The sequence below is a fragment of the Physeter macrocephalus genome, chromosome 18 (genome assembly GCF_002837175.3).
Source record: "Physeter macrocephalus isolate SW-GA chromosome 18, ASM283717v5, whole genome shotgun sequence".
Classification (NCBI taxonomy): domain Eukaryota; kingdom Metazoa; phylum Chordata; class Mammalia; order Artiodactyla; family Physeteridae; genus Physeter; species Physeter macrocephalus.
This window is the reverse complement of record NC_041231.1, coordinates 83,353,671-83,365,431: the sequence shown is the minus strand read 5'-3', so window position 1 is coordinate 83,365,431 and position 11,761 is coordinate 83,353,671. Positions and strand designations below refer to the sequence as shown.

General features: G+C 41.6%; 1 protein-coding gene across 1 annotated transcript in view; it reads left to right on the top strand.

Annotated features, from left to right (window-relative positions):
• The window catches only part of PKHD1 (PKHD1 ciliary IPT domain containing fibrocystin/polyductin), a 429,330-nt gene that overhangs the window by 76,917 nt on the left and 340,652 nt on the right, over positions 1 to 11,761 (top strand). The window contains exon 34 of the mRNA XM_024121891.1: positions 6,793 to 6,943. Coding sequence (XP_023977659.1) covers positions 6,793 to 6,943 — 151 coding nt within the window. The remainder of the gene's footprint in view (positions 1 to 6,792; positions 6,944 to 11,761) is intronic.

Below are 11,761 nucleotides of genomic sequence, written 5' to 3'. Positions count from 1 at the left end.
CCTTCAATTTGTTAATATGGTTTATCACATTGATTGATTTGTGTATATTGAAGAATCCTTGCATCCCTGGGATAAACCCTACTTTATCATGGTGTATGATCCTTTTAATGTGCTGTGGGATTCTGTTTGCTGGTATTTTGTTGAGGATTTTTGCATCTATGTTCATCAGTGATATTGGCCTGTAGTTTTCTTTCTTTGTGACATCTTTGTCTGCTTTTGGTATCAGGGTGATGGTGGCCTCGTAGAATGAGTTTGGGGGTGTTCCTCCCTCTGCTATATTTTGGAAGATTTTGAGAAGGTTAGGTGTTAGCTCTTGTCTGAATGTTTGATAGAATTCACCTGTGAAGCCATCTGGTCTTGGGATTTTGTTAGTTGGAAGATTTTTAATCACAGTCTCAATTTCAGTGCTTGTGATTGGTCCGTTTATATTTTCTATTTCTTCCTGGTTCAATCTCCGAAGGTTGTGCCTTTCTAAGAATTTGTCCATTTCTTCCAGGTTGTCCATTTTATTGGCATATAGTTGCTTGTAGTAGTCTCTCGTGATCCTTTGTATTTCTGCAGTGTTAGTTGTTACTTCTCCTTTTTCATTTCTAATTCTATTGCTTTGAGTCTTCTTTTTTTTCTTGATGAGTCTGGCTAATGGTTTATCAATTTTGTTTATCTTCTCAAAGAACCAGCTTTTAGTTTTATTGATCTTTGCTATTGTTTTCTTCATTTCTTTTTCATTTATTAATTCTTCATACTTTGATTCAGCAATTTTACTTCCAGGATTTTAAGAAAGCAGTTGGAAATATGTAACATTTATGAAGAACTATAGTCTTCAAAGCTTTTGGTATATTAACAAAAACAGTTGAAATGAAGTAAGCGTTTAGTAATAAAGGATGAATCCAAGTGACAATATACTAAGAACCTTGAAAAACCACGGTGTAGAATATTTAACCAAAGAAGGAAATGCTTACAATATACTGAGGAGTGAAAAGTACAGTTCACAAAATAGTGCATCAATGAAATCCTGATGGTGTTTATAGTACATGTACATGTGTCACACAACAGGTGATTGGGAAAAAGACTGGAAGGATGTATTCTAAAATGCTGATAGTGCGTATCCCTAGGGGGCTGGAGGACTGATAATATTTGTTTTCTTCATTGAGTTTTAATGTAATATTTTCAGTGAACATGTACCAATTTAATAACCAGAAAACACAATATAAATTATACAAGGGGCACTAGGAATATCATGTGCTAAATAGCTTACCTTGGTTCTTCTTAAGATTGTGCTTGTGAACCCAGAGAACTACTTTCCAGGATCTTTGCAAAGAACCCATTTCCATTAAATGGTTTTCTCCCCTGCCAGCCACTACCACTGGCAAAGACAGACGTTTGTATCTGTGGCAGATATATGCCCAGTTTGTCCATCCGTCCATCCATCCATCCATCCAGTAATTAGCAAGTGTTTATTATGTTCCAGGTACTGTGCCAGGAGCTGGTGACTCAGTGGTGAATGAGATGCAAAGTCCCTGTCCTTAAGAGTAGAGGAGGAGGCCAGACAATAAAGAAGATGATCACATGTTATGTAAGGGCTATAAAGTGATAAAAAACAATGGAGGCCGCTTTTAAAAAATTTTTTAATTTCACTTTTTGTTACTATTGGTTTTTAATTTGCAGTATAGTTGATTTACAATGTATTAGTTTCAGGTATGCAGCAAAGTAATTCAGTTATACAAATATATATATATGTTCTTTTTCAGATTCTTTTCCCTTTTAGATTATTACAAGATACTGAGTATAGTTCCCTGTGCTACACAGTAGGTAGTGATATCAAATGATATTTGTCTTTCTCTGTTGGGCTTACTTCACTTAGTATGATAATCTCTAGGTCCATCTATGTTGCTACAAATGGCATTATTTCATTCTTTTTTATGGCTGTGTAATAGTCCACTGTGTGTGTGTGTGTGTGTGTGTGTGTGTGTGTGTGTGTGTGTATGTCACATCTTCTTTATCCATTCATCTGTCAATGGACATTTAGGTTGCTTCCATGTCTTGGCTATTGTAAATAGTGCTGCAATGAACATTGGAGTGCATGTATCTTTTTTTTTCCCCCAAGGGAAAGATACTCACTTATTTATTTTTATATTTTTTTACATTTTTTTTGAATTTTATTTCATTTATTTTTTTATACAGCAGGTTGTTATTAGTTATCCATTTTATACATATTAGTGTATACATGTCAATCCCAATCTCCCAATTCATCCCACCCCCACCCCCCATGAAGTGCATGTATCTTTTTGAATTATAGTTTTCTCTAGATATATGCCCAGGTGTGGGATCACTGGATCGGCTCAGAGGAGGTTTCTCTGAAGAAGTGCCTTTTAAGCTGAGCTAAGGACAAGTGTCATGGCAGTGGGGGCAGCAAGTGCAAAGGACCCATCAAGTTTCATGAACTGTCAGAGGTCAGAAGGGCAGGAGTAGGGTAAGAAGGAGGAAAAGTGGCTCGAGAAGAGCTCAGGGAGGTATTAAGGCCTCAAAGGTCACAGTAAGGAGTTTGGATTCTATTCTAAGAACAGACTAAGTATCTTTCTAAAGTCACACAGTCAAGCCCCGGCAGTATCAGGACTGGTACCCAAGGCTTCTGACTCACAGTGTACTCAGCATGATGCTATATTGTCGGCATCAGTAACAGAGCCTTGGCCGGGCTGTGCGGGTCCAGGAGATTTGAGACATAGGAAGCAATTTCAGGCTAAGTGAGGGAGACAGAATGACGGCATGTGTTTTTACTGCCTACCATAGAGAGTGCATCCAAAGAGAATATCTGCTTACTTTTGGATCTGATTGGACCGACTGAAAGAGCAATAGATTGGGACTCAGGAAACTTAAGTTCTAGAACTCTCTCTGCCACCATTTGGACCAAATATTCTTACCACATTCCCTCAAAATAAATATTTGTGTGCATGTGTGTGTGCATGCACATCCATATCATCTATATCTGTGTATTTCTCTATGTACATATATGTCTATAGTTAAATCTGGCCAACTATGCTCCTTAATTTGTAGGATGATTGTGGAAGAAAACATGACATAGTAATATTAAGAAACTTTGAAATTTTGCAAATGTTAGTCCATTTTTGACATCCTGGTGTCTCTGCTCATCTTGATGATGGCTTTTTAATGAAAAAATTTTCTAGTCATATAATCAGGGCCAAAAAAGAAAAGAAATGTGAGCTAAAGGTTGTGAAAATGTCTAAGCCAGCAGAAAAGTGTTTTAACTCTTTCAGAGCAAAAAGAACATGATTTGTTTTCACTTTCTTCTTTTATCGGGAAGCAGAGCACACAGGGTGGGAAGCAGCCTGGAAACACAGGACAATGCAAGGCAGAGTCAGGGATGCCATGGTGGCCAGGCCTATGCCCGACATCACAGAGGTGGGAAGGAGGTGGACCCTTTTATACCATGGTCACTAGTCTTTCCTGGGAAGATCAGTGGCCCCACTGTGACATCTGCTGCTTCTGTCGTGTGCCTACGACTGCAGGGAACAGACTGTCTCCTCCGGGAACGGCCTGAAAAGCCACAGGGACCCTTGTTACAGCATCGACAGATATCAGCAGGGTCTTCTACTGGGGGAGCAGCTGTTAGAGGACTTGCTGAAGAAACAGGCTTTGTTTAATTTGTTCAGGACTCTGTCAGCTGGAGTGACCTTCCAATGGCAGGTGATATATATTGTGTTTCTGGAGTCACTAGCAAAATGGAACAATCCACTGTGAACTGGCGGGCATTGCTACAGGCAGATGAAAAGAGGGCAGGGTGACTTACCTCATTTTACTCTAACCTTTGCTGATGAAGAACCTAGAAAGGGCAGAAGAAGTCTTGTTAGGAGGTGGAAGCCCATGATCAAGAAAGGTTGTAAAGGTCACTCCTTCCCTTGAGTTCAAGTCAGTATCCCAGATCATCATATAGTGAGTATAAAAAACCTGCTCATATGAGTGAAGATCCACGGTTGGAAATGAACATGAGAGGGGAGCACAGAACAGAGAGAGGTGACAGGCAAATATTCTTTCCCTTGCCTAAGAAGCAAAAAAAGGGAATTCTGGAAAGGTAGACAACTAAGTTTACATTATCCCTGACAAAATTCCAGAATGAATTATTATTATTATTATTATTTTTTTGCGGTATGCGGGCCTCTCACTGTTGTGGCCTCTCCCGTTGCGGAGCACAGGCTCCGGACGCGCAGGCTCAGCGGCCATGGCTCACGGGCCCAGCCACTCCGCGGCATGTGGGACCTTCCCGGACCGGGGCACGAACCCGTGTCCCCTGCATCGGCAGGTGGACTCTCAACCACTGCACCACCAGGGAAGCCCCAGAATGAATTATTAATCAGATGGCTTGTGAGCCTTCAGAAATGGGAGTAGCAATCTCCCATTGGTAGCAAACCAATTCACAAGGAACGAGATGGTGTGGAAAACCAACTTCATTTCCTTTCTGATGGCTTTATAAGAGATTTATGATGGCAGTGGTGATGGAGAGCTTCTTAAACTCTTCTAGCAGCCCTCCTACCCCCCGCCCCCCAGTAGCAAAAGAAAGGTTCTAGCTGCAAAGCCCAAGGTACCCTATCACAGTATCAAGTTGCTTTGAAGTCAGGTGTTTTATTTGAAAAGTCCATGTGAATTTTGCATTCTACTTCATCATATCTCCATAGGTGTCTAAATATTACATTTTAATATGAAAGTTAAATTACTTTTCTTTGCTCTTCTGAATCTTTGCATGCAACTGACACTTCAGGAGCAAATGCTGTGTTTATCCTGTGGCTTTGTCTACCCCTGGACGATGGCTCAGCTAAATGGATGTGTAGCTACATTACAGGCTCAGATTCAAAGTGTATTTGAGCATTGGGTCCACATCAGTGAGACGACCCATAACAACAATGAATGTAAATTCCCACATTGACATTTCAACAATAATACCACCTATGTCACTACTACCTAAAACTATAACAAGAACTGACTTTATCGGACACTACCTTGCACCAGATTCTGGACAGGTCCTTTTGTAGGCTTCATTTGGCTCCATCCCCCAAACACCTCTTTAAAAGAAGGTGTTTATGATTAGTAACTTCATTTTATAAACGTGGAAAACAAAGCTTAGAGAGTATGTCTTCAACAATGTCAGATGGATGGTAAATATCTGCTTGGGGATTCGAATCTAGCTGGTTGGCTTTCAAGCCTCACTTCTGCATTATAATGCTTCTCAGAAAATTGGCTGAACAAATGCAGCATGGTGAAATCCTCAGGTAATTGTGGCTCTGAGACTTTGAGTTCACCACCATCTTAATTTAATCTTAGGGGCTACAAAACGAACATAGTATTAGGTGCCATGGTGGGGAGGGCTTCGATAAAGGGAGACCACAGCCTCAATGGTCAGCCAAACTGGGCTGCACAATATTAACATATTGACAATCTACAGTAGGTCTAGAAGACAGTGAGTATGGAAGTCATATCTTGGGTGGATATGGAGCTGGGAATGTTTTAGCATGAAGACGAGGAGATGAAGTAGATGTGATAGTTTTCCTGCTCATTATTTCTAGCAAAGTGTGGGAGAAACCATTTCGACATTGATTTGAAAAAAGATGTTCTAGTTGGACATGAGTTATAGTTTCTCAAGGAGTGACCTTTTGCTCTTTTCATCACCAATCCTGGTCTTCCTGTGGGATATGCCAACTTTGTGGTGATGTCCCATCAGCATCTCAAAACTTGGGAGTACTGCTCTAGGAGACGGGACCCCTTGGATTCTCATCTCAGAGTTGCCTTATTTTTGTGTTTGACTTTATGCAAATCCCCAGATCTCTTTGAGTTACATTTTTTATGCCTCTACCTAATTTACCAGCTGAAATGAGATCATACATATGAAACTGTTAAAAAGTGTAAAACATCGTACATTATTATAACTAATAATCTTGGAGCTAGTTGCAACAATGCCTAAAGCCAGGATTATTCTTGAGTAAATATCACACCTGTTGGGGGCCATACCCTGCAAACTCCATGCTCTCCTCTCCTCTGGACCACATATTTTTAGACTTTCTGTAATGCTACACTGCAGTTTTTCATTTTAAATCCAGTCTGGTTTCTCTCCTTAAAGCAAGAGGACTTTTAAAGCAAGTGGCTGATAGTATAACTGGCACATATATCGAATCTCCTTAGTCTGGGCGGTTAAGTAAGTTTAATTAATTTACTAAGTTAATGTTCCGCTGCTAGCAACAGAGCCTCATTGCCATCAGCTGGGGAGAGGGAATTGAAAGCCTAAATGAGCTCATTTTTTCACAGTTGGAATTAGGGACCAGTTAGCCAGTCGTGGGGGTTTTCCAATTTCTCCATATGCCCTGGGGGGATTCAGGCAATTCACTCCCCCATCACTGAGTGTAAGAACAGGAAGAGGGAAGGGGAAAAGAAAAAAAAAATTTTTTTCCAACATTTGCTTCCATTTTTGGAACTGGAAGTATTATCTGTGCATTGCTTGTTTGGTTGGGTTTGGAGGAGCTTTTGCTAATGTTCCTGATAGAGCTGGAAAAGAGAAAGACCTCAGTGAAAGATATTTACCATGTGCATTTTCATTGCAGGGTGTGCAGATAAAGGGAAAACAAATAAACAATAAAAGAATGGAAACAAAATTACAGAAATTTGCAAAATTTGACAAATGGTGGCCTGTAGTTGCCACAAGCTAATGGCTTGCAATGATTAATAAGAGTAAAAATAATTGCATTTCATTAAGATTGATGACACCCCATTTAACCTCCCCTCTCGTTTCAGCCCTAAAGTGGAAAGAGATGAAGTTCTCATCTATAATAGCTCCTGTACGATTACCATGGAAACTGAGGCAAAGATGGAGTGTGAGACGCCTAATCAGCCAATTACCGCCAAGATTACTGAGATACAGAAAAGCTGGGGCCAGAACACTCAGGTATAATCAAATCTTTTTTACAGACTGATTCAAACAGCTCAAATTAAATTTGTAATATTGTGTACATTAAAAAAACAATTTAGCCCAAATGGCAGTGATATATAATATTAAATGCTCTCAAACTTTGAGGAGCTGGTCTAATGTACAGCATCTGAATTCATAGTTAACTATGGTTAATCATATATTTTCTCAAAAATAAATGAGTGCTGCCTGGGCTCTTTTAAAGCAAATTCTGAACAGATAATCTCAGCATTTTGTCCTGCTTTCCGTGAGCATGTTTGAAAGAAGCTCTCGGTGGTTTATTTCTCCATGAAATAAATGGCCTACAATTTAACCAGGCCCTTCTGGAAGGTTTCCAAATCACTCAGCCATCCTCAGTTGGTGGGATGGCAGTGTCTCCTGGTCCATCCCGTTCATCTCTGTGCCATGTAGAGCAGAGTGGAAACTTCTACTTCTGAGGGGATGCGGTGGAAATTAGGACCGAATAGGGAAAAAGTCTGCGGGGTCATCTGGTCCAGCCTCCCTACCTCACCCATCCATTTTTAAATCATCTTAGCCACCCCTCCAAGTGGGTTTTGTAAGAATGTGTCTTAAAAGTCCCTTGTGGGAGATTCCACAGCCTCCCAGGGAATTTTCGAAAATTGAAATCAGAGGCAAAGGGCTCTTTGGAAATGTATCAGATAATCTTTTACAACTCTCCAGGCTTCTCATGGTACACAGATAAAAAATAATATTTATTGAGCACCTACTCCCTTAGGTGTCTTTCTCTTTATGAAAGCGATCCTCAGATCTCCCTCTTTTGTCTCTTTTATTGGAACAAACGTTTATTGAGCGCCTATTAAGTGCCACACGCTATCGGAGATCCTCTCATGAATGCTGCTCCGATGAAACCTTTGCAATCCCAAACTGTACCTCCTGGGTTCGTGAGGCCTGTTTTTCTATAACTTTTGGGCTGGTGCTGAAAAAACATGCAGTTACAAATAGTGTGATTTTTCTGTCCTTTCTAAGCTGTTCCCTGTCTGCCTTTCCACCCCCTCTCCCCCGGGGTCTCCCTGTCCATCCTGTTACCTCCTAGGCTTTTCACATCCCTTTCCTAAACCTTCAGGTTGTTGCACAGGGCTGTTGCTTCTTCCTTCCTTGTGTCACCCCCCTGCCAAATTCACCTCTTCCTTTCAGTGTATTGATAACTTTAATTCTTTATCTGCAGCACTATGGTCCCCTAATCACAGCCTCCTCTTCATGCCCATGCCCCTTCTCAGCAGCTGGCTGGCAGTGATGTCTCAAAGGTTTACTGTAGTGAGCGAGGCTGCTGAATTAGCATCGAATTGTAGAAAGAGAGCTGTGGGCTGAAGGCTAGCTGTGGGACACTGAGCATTCTTTAAGGCTTTCCGGGCTTCAGTTTCCACCTGGGGAATAATAAGCTGGGTTGTTAGGGCACACCTCTGAGCAAATGCCGGTGACAGGGAGGGAGAGGCAGGTAGCACAGGGGTTAGGGGCTTTGAGCTGGACTGCTGGGAATGGAATACATCAGTTGCTCCCTGGGGGACTCAGGCAACTTAGCCCCTCTGTGCATCAGTTTTCTCATCTGTAAAGTGGGGAGAATAATGGTACCCCACCCCGCCAAGTAGGGTGGTATGAGGATTCTAGCATGTGAGCCGCTGTGAACTGCACCTCACACACAGTAAATGTCCAATGTTGGTTGTTCTTGTCCACGCTCATTTGCTAGTCTCAGTGCTAGAAAATGATACAGGATCATTTCTCCATAATGCTTGCTGCTTTGACCAGATCATTTCACTTCTTAGATTTCATTGAATTTCCCATCATCTCAAAGACTAATTTTGAGTTTTTTGGGGGCCTTAAATGTCTGTCATCTTTAAATGTTTATACAGCATGTATTTATTGAGTTCTAATCACGTTCAAGGTCCTCTATTATGAAAGAGAAAAATAATGTGTAAAGAGACCCCTCTTTAGGGGACTGTAGGGAAGACAGGTCATGTATGGAGGTAGGAGAGGTTCAAAGAAGGACGTGAAGAGTCAGTTCATCCCAGTTGGATGTAATGTTGGACACCATCTGACCAGTGACTCAGCAAGGGATGAGTTAACTGAGGTCCATAAAGAGAGGTGACCTGATAAATCACACAGCTGTAATTTGGCATCATAATCCACGCAGCCATAAGTCATTGTGGAGAAAATAAGCCAATTAATCTTTCGGAACCAGAGGGGCATGTGTCTAAACCTACTAGGCTAATGTCAGTGCCTAGGAAACTCCAGTCCTGGGATGTATGGTTGTCCCATAGATGTTGGGAAGTCTGAGGACCTTAGGTACACAATTGCCTTTTCTGGGCCTGGGAAGAACCAACACTGCCAGATGCTTTATCAGGAGTAGAGTTCTGGTCTCTAGGTCCAAGTACTATGTGAGAACCTTAGAACACGAGTTCCATGGAATGTTAATAAGTATTCTGGGATAAAAGGGTTCCAAACTCAAATGCATTTATGAAAGTTGGATTAAATATATGTATATATTTATATATAAAACATATATATATGTTTATTGAGAGCATTCAGTATGTGAATATATAATGTAAAATTCTAGGAGAGGGCTGTAGTGTGGAGTATTACCTGAACTTGTTTGTCCGCAGAGCCCTTTATTCCCAGAATTTCTTTGGGGGCTTCTATCTGTCCTGTGGCCCTCACTTTGGGAACTGTTGCCCATGACATGCTCTTCCCCCTACCCTAGAGTGGAGGGTCAGAGGTGGGGAAGGTTACCTTCAGATGGGGCAGTCAACTGAAGGTAACTAGGTAGCATTTGTATTATGCCAGGAAGGATGGGCAGGGTTCACGCAGGTGGGGAAGCAGAGGAAAGGTATTTTTGGTGGCGAAACCAGGATGCCCAAGGCACTGAGGCAAGAACCCACAGGAATAGTGTGAAGAGCATGGTGTATATGAAGGGGACTAGTGAGTCGTAGGTTTGGAAAGATGGGCTAGGATGAGATTGTGATGGCAGGTTCAGCGTTTTGTCCTTTAATTCATCAGGTGACAAGTAGTCCTCAAGGAGTTACTGCAAGATCCCAAGCGTGCTTTAGTCGCATTGGTCTGTAGCTGGGTGTGGGACGCCCTGGGAAACTGAGGGGAGATGGGTGAGAGGTAATCGAAGGAGGGAAGTGGCAGAGAGAGTGGAGGGGAGGGGGCACATGCAATAGTCAGCACTCGATAACTTGTGTTCGGCAAAGTGTTCAGAGAGATTGAAAATTCAATGTGGGAGGTGGGAAAATTATCCGTCAATTTTCCCAATGGTCTTTTCAGATGTTTGAAGTATATCTATATATCTATATCTATATATCCATGCTCTTGATTCCAGAATTGTAATCTCCCGCCCAGAACTCTTTCCTGAACTTTCGATTCCCAAACTTCATTGCCTCCTGGCATCTTCACTTGGATACCGAAATGGCCTCTCAAGTCTAACACGTTCTGAGTTGAACTCCTGATCTCCACTGCTGCTCTCCCCTAGAGCCTCTTCCCCCCACCATAGTCCTGAACTGAGGTGATGGCAGCTTTTCAGTTGCTCAGGCCGCGGAGGCATCCTTGATCTTCCGAATCCCATGTCAGACCCATCAGGAAATTCTGTTGTCTGTACCTTTCATCTGACTGCTTTGTAGCAAGTCTACGGCTGTCACCTCCACCGTCATCTACTGATGATTACAGAGCTGGTCTCCCTGCCTCTCCCTCAGCCTCCCCTTTCAGTCTATTCTAATGGAGCCCCAGTGACCCTTTCCAAATATGTCAGGTAATTACACTCCTCTCAAAACCTTTCCGTGGCTCCCAAATTCTCTCTCAATAAAAGCAAGTCCTTACGCTTATCTAAAGGGCCATTCTCTGCACCAGCTTCCCACCTCCAACTCCTCTTTGACTTCACCTCTTGTTTCTGGCACCTGTATCTGGTCTGTCCAGGCCCAGCGGCTCCCTGCTGTTCCTGGAACACGCCAGGCTCACTTCCACACTGCAACTTTTGCATCTGCTCTTCCTTCTGCTTAAAACACTGTCTCCTTAAAATACTGTCTTCTGCTTAAAATACTGTCTCTTTTTCTTTTTTAAATTGAAGTATAGTTGATTTACAATATTGTGTTAGTTTCAGGTGTACAGCAAAGTGATTTGGTTATACACACACACACACACACACACATATATATGTATATATATATTCTTTTTCAGATTCTTTTCCATTATAGGTTACTACAAGATAATATAGTTCCCCGTAAATCCTTGTTATTTATCTATTTTATATCTAGTAGTGTGTATCTGCGAATCCCAAACTCCTAATTTATCCTTCTCCCTCCCCCCTTCCCCTTTGGTAACCATAAGTTTGTTTTCTATGTCTGTGAGTCTGTTTCTGTTTTGTAAACAAGTTCATTTGTGTTATTTTTTAGATTCCACATATAAATGGTATTTGTCGATGGACATTTAGGTTGCTTCCATGTCTTGGCTATTGTGAATAGTGCTGCTGTGAATGTTGGGGTGCATGTGTCTTTTCAAATTCGAGTTTCATCTTTTCCAGATATATGCCTAGGGGTGGGGTCACTGGATCATATGGCAACTCTACTATTTTTAGTTTTTAAGGAACCTCCATACTGTTCTCCATAGTGGCTGCACCAATTTACATTCCCACCAACAGTGTAGAAGTGTTCCTCCATTCTCCATACCCTCTTCAACATTTATTATTTGTAGACTTTTTGATGATAGCCATTCTGACTGGTGTGAGGTGATAACCTCATTGTAGTTTTGATTTGCATTTCTCTAATCATTAGCAATGTTGAGCATCTT